The following is a 19,709-nucleotide window of genomic DNA, read 5'->3' on the forward strand; positions in this document are numbered from 1 at the left end:
AAGAATCAGGATTCTAACTGGCAAAGTCTAAGGTGGTAGGGAAAGGAAGCACAAATCCACTAGTGGGGCATTGGGATTGATTGTAAAAAGGGCTCACCCTTTTTCCCAGAGCTGTGTGTTCTACCTACATTCTTCTATTGGCTTTTGGTTTAGCATACAAACTTCATCCTGGAGGTCAGTACTCCAATCCTGAGGTTCTGTCCCCCTAAAGTGGTGCTTTAGCTGAACCTTTCACAATTAATATTTTTCCACTATAATGTCAGGTTTGTGGCTTTTGGATGGTGGGGCATGCAGTAAATGCAAGTTCACTATTGCACCTCCTTTGTTATAGCAAGTGTCCTTTGGTAGGAAAGATGTTAGGTGGGACACCATATCATTAGACCAGGCATTCTGCAGGCTGTCAGATGTGGGTGATGGCAGTGGCAACGTGAGCAGGAAAGGCAAGCACATATTCAGACTTTGCTTCACCTACTTAGGACAAATCACTGTCCTCTCCAAGTTCAAAGGGATCCGACTTAATTGGCCTGCCACCAAATGGTTGATGGGTTCCCCCCGGGGGGGATGGCACACCCTCTCAGCATCCACTGTCAGTTATATATTAGTGGTTGGTTAAGCACTAGACAAAAAAGCCTTAATGACATATGTACCACAAATAGGGTTCAAAAAAGCACAAGTATTTTTGTGCACCGATGATAACGGTGTTTTTGTGTATGTTTTATGTTACCGATTTCCCTATTATTTGTCGTTTTGTCAACATATGTTAGAGGTGGAACCACCACATGTGTCACTTCACACCTGTTCTTTCACTGGGATTATCCCAAATATCCTGTGAGATTAGCCAAGTTACAGGACACTGCAATTAATGTATTTTTTTTATATAGTTTAAAAAAAAAAACACTACAAACTCACAGAATGTTACAGTTGGAAGGAAGTTCAGAGAATAATTTGAAACCTCCTATTTCACAGATGGAAGCAGCTAAATGAAACAGCTTGTTAGTCTCCGAGTCACTACAATACCAAGTCTTTTAGACTAGAATCCCCATGTCCACTCTTTCCTCACCCCAGATAATTCCCCAGTGTAAAGACAAAGAAACACACAAACACACACACACAACTAAACTAAAACACAAAAAAGCCAGAGTGCCTTGTTTACTGATGGTACTTAATGAACATACACTGAATGAGTGGGGCTTGGAATGAGTGGGGCCACTGACATCTAGGACTACATTGGTAAACTTTCATGTACTCTTAAAGTTAACTTTGAACAAAAGGTAAGTTATAATGTGATATTTTTACTTCTGAACCTTTTAGTTAGAATGGTACAGCTACTAGGTATGCAGTGCATGAAAACGTATATTCTCTAAAGTATGTTCAAGTGCATACTGGTGTCCAGTATTATAAGACCCAGAGAGAGAGCCCAGTCTCTGCATGTCGCCACGTTTCTCTAGGCAGCAATCTTGGCACTGATGTTATAGTTAAATACACATCTTCACTAAGCCTTTGGTGTGAATGGCAAAAGAGATGAGCTGTGTAAATGCATTTTTAATCCACAGAAAAATATTTTTTAAAAATACTCCTTCCCTCTATAAACATTCTCATTTATTCACAGTAACAACAGCTTCTGCTTTCAAAAGCTGTCTCCTTCAATTGCAACTTTACAACAATAACAGCAAAAATGTCTTTCTGGAAAATCCATTGCCCTCCTAAACACACACAATCTTTTGTGAATTCATTACTTTACTCTCACTAGAGCTCTATCTTTAAAACAAATCTTCTAGGAGATAGGCTAGGACTCTCCTAGAGTCCAAGAGGTAGACACAAAGCTGTTGGAAAGAAAAGACTGAATATTCAAATATTAAGAAGCTTAGGCCTCTTACACATTAAACATTTTTTGGCACTTACTGCCATCCATCCCCTTTTGCTTTGCTACCTACAGAAATAAAAGGTAAATCAGATAAAATAAATCTCAAAGGAGACAGGTGATGGCTAAGGCTTACTTGAGAAGTATTTTTTTTTTGAGAAATATCTTAACACTCTGGATCTTGGCATTCCAACTGTAAAAGTATGATATTCTCGATACTTGATGAAATATTCATGCCGATCTCTGGAAACAACCTTACGGTACACTTTCTGTCTACATGACTTGTTTTGTCTTACCTTGTTGAAATATTTCAAAAATACATGCTTTTCCTCTTCAGCAAAATTGCAAGTTTCTGGAGGTCATTATGATCCTCTGAACCTTCCATAAAGGAACACACTACTAAGTACATAATATGCTTGAAACACAAAACTATTGAATAGCATAAAGAGAGAAATGAGATTAAAAACAACTCTATGAAGAATAAAGAGAATTAACTGAACACAAAATAAGTCCTAGGGAAACTGGAAAAAATCGTCAAACCTGCTTTAAAGTTTTTACATATAATACATAAAGCATTGGCAAGAATATTAAATAGATGAATAGTTTTTAAACTTGGTTCCCTACACCCCACGGCTGTTGTGGCTAGAGGGACAGGGGAGGGTGTTGACAAGAGAAGCCAAGTACATGAACAGGCATCAGGCCCTTTTCCTTACTCCAGCCAAACACCAGCTCCAATGACATTTTTTTGATTAATACTGAAATTCCATGTACAGTTCTGTATGGAAAGAAAAAGTTAAGATCACTAAAATGAACATAGTTTAAAAAGGAGAAAGTTTATCTTCTATGTAAAACATAGTTTTAAAGCCTACTGATGATATAGTCAAGGAGGAATTCCAACAGGGGGAATATTTCTCGAAGCCTATGAGTGTGGCAGACTTGTCTTATTCATATTTTTGTCCTACCACAGTCCTTAGTTTGTGGGAAGTGTTCAATATAGGCCTGTGGACTGACGGAATGGAAAGTTTGCTTGCAGATTGTTGTTCTTATATTTTCCTGAAATTTGAGAGAAAGTCAGAATATAATCTAACCCCAAAGTAGAATGTTGAGCTCTGCCCCAGTTAAAATGAATGAATGCAACAGATAAATGAGACACTGTTGAGTCCTCTAACCTTGTATGATCTAGGTCTGTAACTCTGGATTAGTCAAGTCTTCTTTAGGGATGGAGAAAGATTCGAAAATGTATCTTCATATGGCATTTCTTACTGTGATGGTTAATTTATATATCAGCTTGTGCAGATATTTACTTAAATGCTATGGTAGGTGTTTCTGGGTGAGATTAACATTTGAGTTGGTATACTGAGTAAAGTCCTTGCCCTCACTAATTTGGGTGGGCCTCATCCAATCAGATGAAGGTGAATAGAGCAAAAGGCTGTCCCCTCCCTGAGTAAGAGAGAATTCCTCTTGACAGACTGACTTTGAACTGGGACACTGGCTTCTTCTTGCCTTTGCAATCAAATTGAAACACTCGCTTTTCCTGGGCTTCAAAATCACTGGCCTTTGCCTTAGCACTATATCATAGACTCTCCTGTGTCTCCAGCTTCTGGACCTCACTCTGAAGATGTTAGGACTTGTCAGCCATCATAATTATGTGAGCCAGTTCCTTATAATAAATCTCTCTGTCTCTGTTTCTGTCTCTCTGTCTCTCTCTACACACACACACACACACATACACACACACACACACACATCCCAAAACAAAACCCTAGACTGTCCTGATTGCTCATATAATTAATACAGTAGCCTTGTAAGACAAATGATAATGTTATTACCTATAAAAATCTGGAAATTGAAAGATAAAGTCATTTTCTATAATCATAAGCATGTATGGAATGGCAGATATAGGTTCTTGAACTAAGGTCCATAATAATTCCAATTCTGTGTTTTTACCATTACAACACACTTTCCCCTGCTCAATCCATTTTAAATCAAGAATCTTGGCACATTAGAAAAAATCTCTTAAATGAGTTTTGCCATATTCGTTCCTGTGCAGGTATTGTAATATTCAAACAGCAAAATAAAACACATATTTCTATCGTCAGCTTGATGATACTAAGCGCTGTACAGGACCTCTCATTAAGTGATACCACGAATCCATAATGATGAACTCAATGGCACACAGCATCTGCCCTCAGTATGGGGAGGTGGTAGGGCCTAGTGTACTTTCCATGATAAGTAACATACCACATGGTATTCTAACTGAACATCAACATTGTATGAAGAAAAATGAAACAGAAGTAATAACACTAATCAGGTATGAATCACCAGTGGAGTCCTCATGTAATACTTTTTATTCCTCATCTTTGGATATTTAGGACTTAAGATTTTTCTCAGAGAAAGCAAGCAAGAGAGAGAAAAAAATACAAAGAGAAACAAAGTGAAAGAGAATGCTGCAAAACATCTACTAGATTCATCGGTTTTAGGTCTATTTGATATATATGAGACTTAAACAGAATGGCTAGTTCCCTATCACTTTTCCCACTAATCAATGTTTCTTTAAGGTCAGTAAAGATTTTCAGTGTGCCTTTATTTCATCCAAGTATGCAGATGTCGATAGACCTCTCAAAAGGCATGCGCTTCAGCCATGTCAGAATAAATAAGGCATAAAATGAGGCTGGAGAAGTAGACACAGGATCCTGCCTGCCTTGTAGGTCACATGAAGGGGAAGCCTTGTCTATTGATAAATCTTGAAACAAAGTACGTAAATTATATTTCAGAATGTTAGAACATGTCAAATGGACAGGCTGGGGCACTATGTTGTACAATCCTACTGCATATATTTTTCTATAGTAAGGATGTTTTTGAAAAAGAATTTACCTGGATATATTCTAGTTCTAGTTTATAATTCCTAATAGATAATTTTAACACTTTTAAGAAGGCACTTCTGTAGTGTTATCAGTCTGAAATAAATGGACTTTATCATAAAGTACGTTAAGATAAGGTAAAAGGTGAGAAATGTCTTCCGCATTTCTCTCAAACTAGACATAATGCTTAGGAAACCAATTTAACAGTATATGATAATATTTAAGTAAGCATGTAGAACATGTCTCTCAAACATTTATCTCTGTGCAGCAACTAGGCTTTCAGCCTGGGATTTCAAAATATCATACCAACAATCTTTTTCATATGTAAGAATACACTACGTTCAAGAAATAGATTTAGGATATAGCTATATATCTACATAGATACTTACAGTTCTATAATATAGCTATACAATATAGAATACGGAACACTCGAAAATATAGTGTTGAAAAAATTGTTTGCCTTCATTGATATAAAATATTTTATCACTACAAACTTAGTATATGTATCTTTACAAACACTAATATATAAGACAAGGCACGTACATTCTCCCAAAGAAGTAGTAATGAAACTTTATATGTTCCAAACACTATCATTTTTCCCTACTAAAGTATTTTGGTACATATTTTTTATATTTTATTTACAAGATTATTTTCCTGCATCATACACATAAAATTTATATGTTTTATATAAAACCTAAGAAAGTCTTCAAGTTATTTCTTATAAAACATTTCTTTTCTTCTAAACTCCCAACATACATGCCAGAAGTTTCTCTCTTTCCCCACCCCTGGGATCAAAAGAGAAAAATATATGATATAAATCAAACTATTTTTTTTTCCTGGAGATTTTTATGGACCATGGAGTTTTGTACCAAGATAGGCTTTTCAAATATCGTCTTACAGTGTAGGACGGTATACTTTTTTTGATTCAGCCAAACACTATATGGTCACAGAACCTCCCATCTAAAACTATATGTCTGCACACCATGATTTAATACTATATTTGTAGCTGCCATGAAGCATCAACACTGTAAGTACCATCATTTTATCTAGTAACTAACGTATTTCAATGCAGACTGAGCACAGCAAACCTTTGAAGTAGGACAAAATCCAAAGAAAACACTCAACATAAACAAAATATGTGGCAACACTAAAACAAACTATAAGAATTTTATAGGTGGTAGTTTGGCAAGACCTACATAACTTGACTGTGTGCAACCCAAACTGAGAGACTGTAAAACTTAAAGCATTATAAACACAGGCAAAGACACATATAAACACACAGGCACGCACGCGCACACACGCGCACACATACGTGCATGCACGCACACACACACACACACACACATTATATGTATTTGGGATCTCTGAGTTGTCTTTAACCTGTCATTATCCTGTCCTTTCCCATTATAACAACTCCATAATAAGCCAGTTGCCATTTCTCCCTATCCTTCAGGCATGCTAGATCAAAGAATTGGTTTGCTTTTTAATTACTAATCCCTTACGTGCAATTTAGTAAACTTCTCAAAAACAATGTGTTATACTGAATACTTTGTAAGCAGAACCTTCCCCTCTTCTCTTCCCAATACATTTTTCTAGTATGTTCTCAAGAAGTTAAATATCAGGGCTGTCTCAAGGAAACTCCTATTGGAAATCTGCATTTTATAATATTTCCGATCAGATTGTGTGAGTCTGTAATGTGAGCCATGGATTTTAACAAGATAAAGTCACAGGCAGAAAAGCCATTAATAGACTGTTGCACTGTCACAGGAAGACGTGATGGTGGTTGGGATTAGAGTAGGTGGAGGGAACATGTTAAAAAATGAGTAAATGAGTTCATTACATTGTGTACCTGAAATTAACAATGTTATATGTCAATTATACCTCAAAAAAAGAGAAAAGTAAACAAACAAAACAGAAATAAAAGCAGCATGTAGTCCATGCAAGAAGTCTGTTTCAAAAACAGAAAGAAGACAATAAGGACAAAATCAGAAATAACAGACAACAGGAAGAGTAGAATTGACAAGTCCACAAGAATTCTCTTTCAAAATATCAATAAAGTATATTAATCCTTATAATAAGCATACAAAAGCTACATGAAAAAACTACAATACTGTATTTGTATGCATAAAAGAAGATTTTAGCAGGCCATATTCTTGAATGCAAAGAGCAAATATTCCAAATATGTCAGTTCTTTTGAAGGTAATTTTGTTGTTGTCACTGTTTAATTGTCTTAATTACTTTAGTGATGACAATGGAGAGGCATGGAAACTGGCAAGTATTATAAGGAGGTGAGAAAGAAATGGAACACTGAGAAAGTGATATTGAATAAATTATCTAAGTTTTCAGAAATGTGGCTAATTTGGCATTTCATTTTATAAATGTAATCAAATAAAGTCCAGATAATTAAAATTTGTAATGTGAAATAAAAATGTTGAAAGTATTAATACTGAACTAAACTCAAAATAAAGACAAACATTCTAAGTATCTCAAAGGCCACGTGGAGCCCATGGTAGCTCAGTGGTTATGTGTCATCCCATCATAGAAACCACTAGGCATCCAAAGGACACTACAAGCAATCAAGGATCTTTTTGTCACTGTTGCCATGAGAACACAGTAAGCCCATCCTCATTTACCTACATATTTTCTTGAGGTAGGGAAGGGGGAAAACTTAAATTCTAAATGGTAATTTTCCAACACAAACTACAATATTGTATTTGTATGCATAAAAGAAGATTTTAGCAGGCCATATTCTTGAATGTGAAGAGCAAATATTCCAAATATTTTGGAATAGTCATCCACAATTTTTTAGACCAAGCCTGAGGGAGAACTAAATTTTGAATAGACTTCGATGTTTGAAAATAAACTGTTTAAATTCAAAGAAATGAAGATATAGTTAACTGGCAAGTCTATTCTCTGTTATTTATTTGTAAGGGTTTATGTATTTGCTTTCTATTGCTGTGTAGCAAATTACTATTCTAAATCCATTATCCAGGGATAACCATTGTTAATATGTTCGTATATGTATAAGGATTGCTCTAGTATATATCTAGTCTATTTTTCCTTCTAGTCTTTTTATGTATCAGTAAAAATTCAGATGCAATAATTTTCATTGATTAGTAGCCTACACTTTTATTTAACATTATGTCGTAGAATCACAGATGTATTCATAAAACAACTCAGATAAGCAAGAAAAACTAAGCATGATACCAGGGCATGACAGTCATGGGAACCAAAATTCTGCTTCCCATAAGAAGGCTTATGAAGATGAGAATAGATGTAAAAAATAAAGACACAATATCCCTTCTGGGTGGTAAATTTAGAGGAATTTTACTTTTTCCTTTTTATTTTCTACATTTTTACTATACTATTTTATATAGTGTGCATATATTATTTTTTATGGAAAAAATCCAATGTAATGTAATATAATTTTCTCAGGAAGGATTTCCAAGAATGCAAAGGAAGCATTTTGCACTGTTTAGGCGTGTTGAAAGACAACAGCACTATGGCACTTGTAGTCTTCATCAAACAAGGTAAGAGAGTTCATCTAAGTTTTGGGGTTTAGGAAGGAGGTTGAGGTGAGTAAAATACTTTCTGGGATCTGAGTAAGACTAGGGTTAAAAGAAGCTGAGAAAAGAACATCAGAGTAAAGCTTTGTCCAGGCTGGAGACTCTACCCAGCCAAGAGAAATGATATAAGTTCTTTTGTGGGACAAAGCCCACTCTTATATTTTTATTATGTTATGTTATATAAATTTTATAATATAATTTAATTTTTATGCTATATCAATTTATAGTATATTATAATTCTTAATGAAATTATTTTTTCAATGGATGGTATAGATATTCAAGTAAATTTTTCAAGGAAGTTTTGTGAGCGGCATTTTTTGAGTTCCTGCATATTTATGTCATTTCCATCACTTTCATTCATAAAATATTCATAACCTGGCCCTATACAATGAAGTGGGGTCACAGGCTCTTCCTCTCAAAAATCAGTAGATGTTATTCTTTGGGCTTCTGCAGGGAAGTATAAGGTTACCCTGGTTTTACCATGTCAAAGAGAAAACACCAAAGCTGCCTAAGTTTTTCCTGTTTTCTTTCAAGCTTTTGCATGAGTTCTTCTTCCCCGAGAACACTTCATATTATTTGGTAGTGTCCAGCTCTGTGCTTTGTACATCTAACATCTTCTCTCTCATCATTCTGAACATTTTTCACCCTCATTTAGCATTTGAGATGAGCTTATCATGTTTGCCTTCCACATCACTGATACAATTTCTCAGTGTCAGATCTGTTCTTTTCTGCTGGCTCTGTAGACTTAATTTGGTTGCTTCATTTTAAAATTTCATTATTCCCTGCATCATTCCCTCCGTTTTACTGCATTTTCGCTAAAGGACGATAATTATTTTCTTATGGATTTCTAATTCTGTTTCATAATAATCATACCTTCTTACACTCTGAGATGGCTAGTCAGTTTTCCTATTTTTCCTATTTCCCTTTTGAGTCAGCATGTTTTTTTTTCCTCTCCTCTTCTTTACAAAATGTCAGAGATTCACTGTTTGATTTTTAAAAACTAATTATAAGAGATTTTGGAGAACACAGATGATATATGGGCTACACTGCTCTTCACAGTGCCTAGCCAATTTTCAGATCTATCAGATTTTTGTATAGTTTAGTTTCAAGGACTGAAATGGGCTTTTTCTCCTCTGAACAATTCCCACTGTATCCTGATGACAGTTCCTAGTTTTGTTCTTAGCAATGGAACTTATTATTTGGAGGCACTGGTCCTCTGTCTCCACCAAAACTGCCCACTAGCCCCTGCTATGTGGTGGTGATTTTTTCCCCCTACAAATGTACAGGAAAAAAGAGATGCAAAGGGAAGAAAACAAGGTAAGTGGACAATACTTCAGTGTGTTAAAATATAAGAAAACTAATTATAGAGGGTATGCCTACTAAAATTGCTTTTTAATACTAATCCCTTACGTATCATGATTATGAAGTAATTTAGTCAACCTCTCAAAAGCAAGGTGTTATACTGAGTACTTTGTAAGCAGAAACTTCCCCTCTTCCCCTCCCGACATATAATTCTAGTATGGTTCTCAAGAGGTTAATTAAGAGATTTAAACAGAAAAGGTGGTGGAGAAAGCAGATGATATATGGAATAGTCTGCTTTCTCCTAGTCCCCTACTCATTATTCCCCCCTGGGATTTACTGTCAGTGAATGGACAGACGGAGAGATATTAACAGGAGCGGAGAGGAGACAGGGGTTAAAGATAGCACTGTGGAGGACTCAAAAGTAGTAGACATGCAGAAGGTCAGCTGCTCAGCCTTTTTAAGGGAATCTCTAAACTGATGACAAAAGACAGACTGAGGCAGGGCACCTGGGTGGCTCAGTCAGTTAAGTGTCTGACTCTTGATTTCACAGTTCCACTGATGATCTTGGGGTCCTGAGATTGAGCCCCATGTCAGGCTTTGGGCTCAGCAGGGAGTCTGCTTGGGATTCTCTCTCTCCTTTTCCCTCTGCCCTGACCCTCGCTCCCTCTCAAATAAATAAGTAAATAAGTCTTAAAAAAACAAACAGACAGACAGACTGGGGTAATATTAGAAGTCTTTCTCTTCATTCTCTTTCTCACTAGCTTGCTGTGGTTGTAGATGAAATAGCATTAGTGGTCTGTCAATTAAGATTTTCAACCCTGGGCACCTGGGTGGCTGTCAGTTAAGCGGCTGCCTTTGGCTCAGGTCATGATCCGGGGGTCCTGGGATTGAGCCCCGTGTGGGGCTCCCTGCTCAGCAGGGTGTCTGCTTCTCCCTCTGCCCCTCCCCCTGCTCATGCTCTCTCTCCCTCTCTCTCAAAAAAAAAAAAACCTTAAAAAAAAGATTTTCAACCCAAAGCATTATTCTAATAATTAGCGACTATGTTATAAACAGTATGTAGTATAATAATAAGGTAGTATTATTTTTTATTTTAACAATGTAGTAGTACGTTAATAGATTTCCATGTTTTGTGAGTGGTCGTAATTTTCCACTTTTTGTGTCTTTATAGATTATTTTTTAAATTTTAATTCCAGCATAGTTAACATAGTTTTATATTCATTCAGGTGTAGTGATTCAACAATTCCATACATTACTCAGTGCTCATCACAGTAATTGTACTCTTAATCCCCTTCACCTGTTTCACCCATCCCCCCACCTACCTCCCCTCTGGTAACCATCTGTTCTCTATAGTTAAGGGTTTGTTATTTGGTTTGTCTCTTTTTTGCCATTTGTTCATTTGTTTTGTTTCTTAAATTCCACATATGAGTGAAATCATATGGTACTTGTCTCCCTCTGACTGACTTATTTCACTTAGTCTTATACTCACTAGATCCATCCATTTGTAGCAAATGGCAAGATTTCATTCTTTTTTATGGCTGACTAATTCTATTGTGTATATTTATGTGTGTGTACATATATATATTTATATATATATACCACATATGCTTTATCCATTCACCTGTTGATGGATACTTGGTTGCTTTCATTATTTGGTTATTGTAAATAATGCTGCAGTAAACACAGGGGTGTATGTATTCCTTTGAATTAGTGTTTTTGTATTCTTTGGGTAAATACCCAGTAACACGATTAGTAGATTATGCAGATCCCAGAAGAAGAGAGAAAAAAGAGGCAGAAAATTTATTTGAAGAAATAATAGCTGAAAATTTCCCAAATTTGGGTAAGGAAACAGAAATCTAGTTCCAGGAGGCACAGAAATTCCCCAATAAGATCAACCCAAGAAGGTCTACGCCAAGACACACGGTATTTAAAATGGCAAAAGTAGTGATAAATAGAGAATTTTAAAACCATCAAGAAAAAAGAAAAGTTACATACAAGGGAAACCCATAAGGTTATCACTGGATTTTTCAACAGAAACTTTGCTGGCCAGGACGGTCTGGCATGATACAGATATTTTAGTGAGAATTTAGGCCTGGCTAACTTAGATTGAGTTATCAGGAGTTATTTTTAGGGCAAGGTCTAACTCTAACTTCTTAAATCCACCACATCTATCAACTCCTCTTCTGTGGTTCTCAGCTGAAATAAAGGCACTGTGATGACCTCTAACTCATGCTTGTCTATGGAGTTCTTCCTTATTCTACAACCCCTGTGAGGAACAGTTACCCTCTCTAAATCTTCCATGTGAAATGTGATCTTTACATGACACTAGTAGGAATGGTTCTTAGTGTCCCATAATCTCTAATATAACAATGCTGAGGTTGATAATTCTTTTATGACTTCAAAGATCCAAACTCCCTAAGTGTGCTTATCCTTCCTGGGAATTTGTTTTTCCCATTACATTCGCTTAGTACTAGCTCTAGGTAAGGATAATATTGAATAATTTGGCTTACATTAATTCATCCTTGTAGCCAGCTCTTATAGGTAATCTGCTTAGGTTCCTGAACATGTTATAGCTTCTCTTGTCCTGAGTCAATACCTTTAATCTGATTTTTGTGGTCTGATTATCCTCAGTCTGCTATTCTCAAATATCTATCTTCTGTCTCTCTTTCAATCTTTATTTCCCTTAAGTCCAGGTTGTTTTCTTACAACCCAGTTTCCTGTCTGATTTTCTCTAAAATCTAGGCTCTGTGTTTTTCTTTTATTTTTCTTTCTCTTACACCTCACTCAGAAATATAGTATTTGTGCAGTCATTCCTACCCTAAAATATACTGTCAATACTGCCAGATTTGACCTGCCTTGTCCATTGTTTGCTCGCTGGTTTAGATCAATACAACATGCTTGGGGACTATAGAGTCTACTGAAAGGGTACACTCCTATTAAGTAACTTGGTGTATTAATGTGGACATAGGCCAGGGATCCAAATTTTAGACATTTCACACTTTGCTATGTATTTCAGCAGTTATAAATGTTACAAAAATATTTGCCAATTTTCTGAAATTTACGGCCTTAACAGTATTTAATATAATGTAGTATTCAGTATTTTTAAAGTCACTAGAGGTTTATAAGGTGGAAAAAATAAATTGTGTGAGTTGTCATGGCTCAGAGATATTCTTATTAACAATCAGTTCCCAGATCTTTCTGTTTTATTATGGCAACAGATTTAAGTTTGCTGTACGACAACACTGTCCATTCATATAGCATACTTTATCAGTCATCTAAGGGGGTGACTGAATGGCACAGTCAGTTAAGTGGCTGACTTTTTATTTCAGATCAGGTCTTGATCTCAGGGTCATGAGACTGAGCCCCGCATTGGGCTCCGCAATGGGCATGGAGTCTGCTTAAGATTCTCTCTCTCCCTCTGCCCCTCCCCCACACTCTCTTAAAAAAATAATAGTTTTTAGACCAAAAATATCTGAAAGTCTTGTTACAGATGAGTAGTCCAAAGAACAGTCAAGTAGGAATTTCTTACAGAAACAGTAATCATAAGCAGATGAGGTAAAGAGAAAAGGATTATTAGCAAGGTTAAAACTCAGGTTATTAGCTAGACACCAACTATACAATAGAAGTATAATGCAAGCCATAAATGAGAGTCATATATGTAATTTTAAACTTTCTTGGACTCATATTTTTAAAGTTAAAAAAAGCAGGTGAAATTAATAATATATTTTATTTAACCCTAAAATACCCTAAATTTTAATATTGCATTATAAAGTCAGTCTTTTTCTGTTTGTGTGATAAGAATTCAAAATCTGTATTTTATACTTAAAGAACATCTCAAATTGGACGAGCAGCATTTCAAATGATTAACAGCCAGCAGGGTTATTGGCCACCAATACTGGACAGTGGCAAGTCAAGATTTTTATGTTATAATCATAGTTTAAGAAAAAATGTTTTATAGAAAAAATAATGTGAGAGACAATCATAAATTATTTTCTCTTACCTACACAAATCTTCTTTTATGTGAAGAGAAATCAATTCCTTAGGAATATGAAAAGAAAGTATGCTCTCTGACATCTGCTCCCGGATTCGCATCCACTTATTGTCAGATGTGGGAAATCTATATAATTTACACACTGGGTTCTTTAGCACTGGGAGGGAGGAAAAAAACAAAAGGTTAATAGTTAAATTATAAATATATGCCCATTAGAGAAAAATCAATTAATAAAATCATTAATCAGTGTACCACTGTAATTATTGATTTAATCAATAATTTATTTTTATCATAATTCACTAATGTATTTGAATTTCTAAGAATTTTGTTCTTGTTTTTACTAGCTTCTGGGACATGTCTTTATTAAATTAAAAAATGATACATCAAGGGGAGCCTGGGTGGCTCAGTTGTTAAGTGTCTGCCTTCGGCTCAGGTCATGATCCCAGGATCCTGGGATCGAGCCCCGCATCAGGCTCCCCATTCGGCAGGAGGCCTGCTTCTCCCTCTCCCACTCCCCCTGCTTGTATTCCTTCTCTCACTGTGTCTCTCTCTGTCAAATAAATAAAATCTTTTTAAAAAAATAAATAAATAAAAAATGATACATCAAGTTTTAATATATAAATGTGGCTATTGTGGGTCTCTAGTTTACCACCTATTAATTTCTTTCTCTTTTAAAGATTTTTTTTTAAGATTTTATTTATTTATTTGACACAGAGAGAGAGAGCACAAGCAGGCGGAGCGGCAGGCAGAGGGAGAAGCAGAGTCCCCGCTGAGCAGGGAGCCTGATGCGGGGCTTGATCCCAGGACCCTGGGATCAAGACCTGAGCCAAAGGCAGATGCTTAACCAACTGAGCCACCCAGGCGCCCCTCTTCTAAAGACTTTGTTAAAGCATATGTATTTATAAATATATGTAAAATATATGTGTTTATATATAATACACACAAAAATTATATTTCTTAATTTCTTCTGATAATTGTTAGTCAACTTTGCTCACTTATACAGTAGGTGAGAACTGACATGTTATTTCAGAGGTTTCAAATGGCCCACTACTAAAAATGTTTTATTTCTTCAATGCTAGAAAGGTTCACTCCTTGGCTTAAGAGCTGTTACAATTCAAATATTATGCATACTTTAGTGCCAATGAGTCAATAACATACTTTCCTAATACCACATATTACCAGAAGCAAGACAGTGAGGCTGCGAAAAAACTGTATCTGTGGGTGGGGAGTGCTTAGGGAAGAAGTAACAAGATCATGCCATCAAGGATTTTAAAAGATTAAGGGAAAAAGTGGAGAGCCAGATATTAAGATAATATTTGATACATTTTCATGAGGCCTTCTACCACATTCCCCAGCCATTTATTTCAGGTCAGAAATTTATTTCCACTGCTGTTGAGCAATGATTGCCTTCGTTACACTCATATACCAAAGCTTAGTGGGCAATAAAGTATCAGTCAATTGCCAGTCAAGTACCTATAATTTTTGACTCCAGTTTACCAGTAAAGCTGATTTAAAACAAAATTTGATTATTAAAATGGAGCATGGGTTATATGGGCCAAGTCTCCTCAATGTATAAGGGTAAAATTCCTTTCAAAAGTTTAATGTTCTATAAGACCATATCTCATTCACTACTTGGGTAAATATACAATAGCTTTCTGAACATTAAAATGAGGATCTATTCACCCATTCCTCTGCAATCATCCATTCTCAGAAGTATAGCCTAGACATTATCATTATCAGAATTGATGCTACATCAGAAACCTTGATTTCAAACCTCCCATTCTTTAACAACCAGACTCAAAGTTTCCAGTATAGCACCTACTTATCCACTACTAAGGATTAGCCAGTGTTTACTTTTCAAAAGCACCAATAGAAGCCAGAAGACAGTAGAATATCTCCAGTATGTTGATATAAAATATTTAAAATCTAGAGTTGTATGTCCAAAGAGATTATATTTTTAACATAAATATTATCTCTAAGTTCTATCAATTAGATTACATCACAGATCCACAGATAAAACTAATTGTATTTATTTTCTTTCTTTTTTATTGAGATGTGATTGACATATTACATTAGTTTCAGGTGTACAGTGTAATGATTCAGTATTTGAATACTGCTGCAAAATGATCACCACAATAAGTCTAGTTAAGGTCTGTCACCATCATAGTCATAAATTTTTTTTTCTTGTGATGAGAACTTTTAAGGTGTACTCTTTTAGTAACTTTCAAATACAGTATTAACAATAGTCATCAATTTGTACATTATATCCCCCAGACTTACTTATTTTATAACTGGAAATATGTAGCTCTTGACATCCTTCACCCATTTCAACCATTTCCACCCCCTACCTCTGGCAACCCCCAACCTGTTCTCTGTATCTAAGAGCTTGTTTTTTTGTTTTATTTATTTATTTATTTTTTAGATTCCACATATAAGAGAGATCATATGATATTTATCTTTCTGTGTCTGACTGATTTCACTTAGCATAATTCCTTTAAGGTTCATTCATATTGTCACATATGGTAAGATTTCATTCTTTTTTATGGCTGAGTAATATTCCATTATATATATATCACACATTTCTTTATCCATTCACCCATCAGTGCACACTTAGGTTATTTCCGTGTTTTGGCTATTGTAAATAATGCTGCTATGAACCTGGGGGTGCCAGATACCTTTTCAAGCTAGTGTTTTCATTTCCTTTGGATATATTCCCAGAAATGGAATTGATGGATCATACAGAAATTACATTTTTATTTTTTTGAGGAGCCTCCATACTATTTTCCATAGTGCCCACACCAATTTACATTCCTACTAATAGTGCACAAGAGTTCCTTTTTCTCTACACATCCTTTCTAACACTTATTTCTTGTCTTTTTGATAATAGCCATTATGATAGGTGTGAGGTGACCATTCATTGTGGTTTTGATTAGCATTTCCCTGATGATTAGTTATATTGAGCATCTTTTCATGTACCTGTTGGCCATCTGTATGTCTTCTTTGGAAAAATGTTTATTCAGATCCTCTGCCCTTTTTTTTAAACTGATTGGTTTTTTTGCTATTGAGTTTTATGATTTCTTTATATATTTTGGATATTAGGCCTCATCAGATATATTTTCTTTCATCTGAAATATAAGCCAGCCAATAAAAGAAACTATGGTATCTTATTCACTTTTAAAGTGACAATGTTTCAAAGATGTAAGAATTTTACTACAACCTCTACTGTTCCATCTCTAGAGTCTGAGAAGAAAAAAAAGTATGTATTGAAGTCAACATAGTGTCAGTCAGGTTAAACTATTTATGGGATCTCATGAATTCTAATATAGCTAACATGATCAGGAATATAAACACATTCTTTTATAGTTAAGACAAAAAATCTCTGAAATGTCCAAATTTTTTCTTAGTAACCTAAGTAAATATTCAATTACTTGGCTTATGTATCCACGGTATATGTGCTGCTTTTAAACCTCTGAAGTTTTTTTCTTCAAGATTATATGGAATTTTTGTAAGAATCCTTCATTTTTCTTGCCTTTTATAAAGTAATAATTTTTTAGAAAATTTGTATTTTGAATCAAGTTACGAAATACAAAATTTTTCATTTTCTCAATTATCCCAAAGCTAGCCTTTCCACTTTTGATATTGTTTTTATTTTAATGCTTTTCAGTGTGTATAAATATAAATCTTCACTGAAATAGCTTAAGTAGAAATCAAGGGCAGTTGGATTAATGAGCTCCAGAACTTTCCTCTCACCACCTGGTACATATCATACAAGGACTCTGTGGGAATGCTCCTGTTTTTAAGGAAAACACTTGGGACAAATTAAAAAAAAAAATCAGGCAACTTGATCATCCAAAAGAAAATCCCAATTATGTCTTCCATCTAACTTTTATGTTACAGGTTGTGATCTTCTGAAAGTCATAGGTCTCTAAACAATAGTACTAAATCAGGATTTCAATGTAGCTATAGTGGGATCCACCTTACAACCCAATTTAATCCAGCAGCATTCCTTATTAAACACCTACTATGCATAAAGCAAGAACACCTACTGGGTATCTTAAAATACCATATAATGGAATACAACTTAAAAAATGGAACAAAAATATGGCTCAACTTTTTACTACCATGCAAATTTACTGCACTGGTTACAAAAAAAGACCAGATAATATGTTCTTAACTCAAAATTCTTACTATGTTTATAATGGGGAGATTTTATCGTCTTCACATAAAAGTAAGGCATGGTATTCATGCACCAAATACTGAACAATGAATGGATCACAAATGATGAATACTTGTGTCAATTTTTTTAAGTTTCTTCCCTATAGAAGAGATACAATTCTAACAATTTTGCACACTCATTCCAGCTATGGGAATGAGTCCATCACTTTCAGCTCTGCTTTTCATTGATGCCGATTTTCTTTTTTAATAGAAGATGTATTTCTGACCATACAATAGGCCTGTCAACTCAGAATACGATCTAATATCTATTATAAATTCTTTAGAGACCCCTGTGTGTATGCTCTTCATTTTTTTCACTGCTTTTGCCAAAACAATTGCTAAAAACATCATATGACAGATTCTGCCAAGAGAAAAGTAGTGGAGATATTCTGGACCACATCATGGTCTTGGGATGACTTTAATAAGATTAAAGTTCTAAGCTGGTCCAAATATTGATACATTCCCCTTGAGATCCACTCCCTTTGGTGAGCGCAGGAATAGAAAATAAATGGCAGAATCCCCCCCCCCCCCCCGCCCCGGCAGATTGCAGCACAACTCAAATTTCTATATTGTTTCTCTCACACTGTAGCAGGGCTTCTTTACCAAGGTAACATGCTCAGCAATTGTGAAAGCTAAGCTGTTCCAATTGTTAATTATCAAAATAAAGATGCCAAAGAAATGTTCAACAATGCCAACACATAGACACTACATAAAGGAAAACAACAAAGCATGGCTGTTAAAAGCAAACTAGGGCAGAAAAGATAAACCAGAGACATACCACAAGAATGATTTTTTTTTTTTCCCTGTGCTTGTTTTAGGAATGTCAGTAGACAGACAAGGAATTTACAAATTTAGATTCAGGGACAAAAGGGTCATCAAAAAGCCAAATGCTTATTTCCTCCAGTTGTCTTTAATATATTTCTCAAGAGGAAGCTCATCTGTGATTATCTTCACGAACTTTCTCGCATTCAGGAGGTGGTAGACGTCACATATTTAAATGGATTCTGACTTTATTGGCTTTAAGCCTTACAAAAATCATTAAAGTCCTGCAGATTCTTGTAGAGAATTCATGCTGTAGCTTTTAACTACGCAGTTGTTTAATAGTTTAGTTATTCAGCTGAATGTACATGCATTGCCTGTTTTCCAAATGCTACATTATACTTACTAAAGATGAGTCTGTGTAATCCAATTAGATACTGACATTCCCCCATTTGTACTTGGAAATATCGTAGATTTATATACATCTGAAATGTAGGTTGGCTCTTTTTAAGATTGGATAAGAACTGAAAAACCTAAATAGAAATCACTAAAACGCTATCCTAAGCATGGTTATGGAAAAGAGGTGGCAAGAAGGCATGAGAGGAACTCGGAAAACACAGCAAGGAGAGATCTCTTTAAAAATAATAAAGATGAAAAAAAAAGAGATCAATTGTTTAAAAAATGAACTCCTAAAAATGGTTTAGTGACTTTTCTCTAGGTTTGCTATAAAATTTAAATTATATTATTGTGTGTGTTGTTTTTTAAAGAAGAAAAAGAAAGAATGGAATAGAAAATAGGATATGAGCTGTGTTGGACAAAGTGCTGTTTCTGTAGTCTAGCCAAAGCCATAAGTTCTTGGCCCCCCATCTTCAATTTAAGGCCAAGAATAAGAAAAACTATTTCTTAGATGTCTAAGATGTCAGAATAGGACATAAAGATAATATTTTGTGGGCATTTAGTCTCGAGTTGATGATAATTGACGAGTTTAGTGTGTAGAATTTGGATTTTAGATTTTAGATGGTCAGAAAATGATTTGCATCACTCTTTCCAGTTTGAATGATTTGCTGTGTTCACTCTAATTCAGTAATTAAAGTAAAGGATACCAGTAGTAAAGATAGAAGGTGGCTCATATTTCATGCTGAGCAACCCGAGATGAC

At 35.2% G+C, this 19,709-nt stretch overlaps 1 protein-coding gene across 7 annotated transcripts in view; it reads right to left on the minus strand.

Moving 5' to 3' along the window:
* Positions 1-19,709, minus strand: part of INPP4B (inositol polyphosphate-4-phosphatase type II B) — an 864,684-nt gene that overhangs the window by 219,452 nt on the left and 625,523 nt on the right. For all 7 annotated transcript variants that reach the window (XR_012378034.1, XM_025874245.2, XM_073892293.1 and 4 more), the window contains one exon: positions 13,588-13,735. Coding sequence is in view for 6 of the 7 variants with exons in the window: in XM_025874245.2 (XP_025730030.1) it covers positions 13,588-13,735 (148 nt within the window). In the remaining variant the exon portion in view is untranslated. The remainder of the gene's footprint in view (positions 1-13,587; positions 13,736-19,709) is intronic.

This window comes from Callorhinus ursinus, unplaced genomic scaffold (assembly GCF_003265705.2).
Source record: "Callorhinus ursinus isolate GAN/ISIS: 27379988/994484 unplaced genomic scaffold, GSC_fseal_2.0 scaffold4, whole genome shotgun sequence".
Lineage (NCBI taxonomy): Eukaryota > Metazoa > Chordata > Mammalia > Carnivora > Otariidae > Callorhinus > Callorhinus ursinus.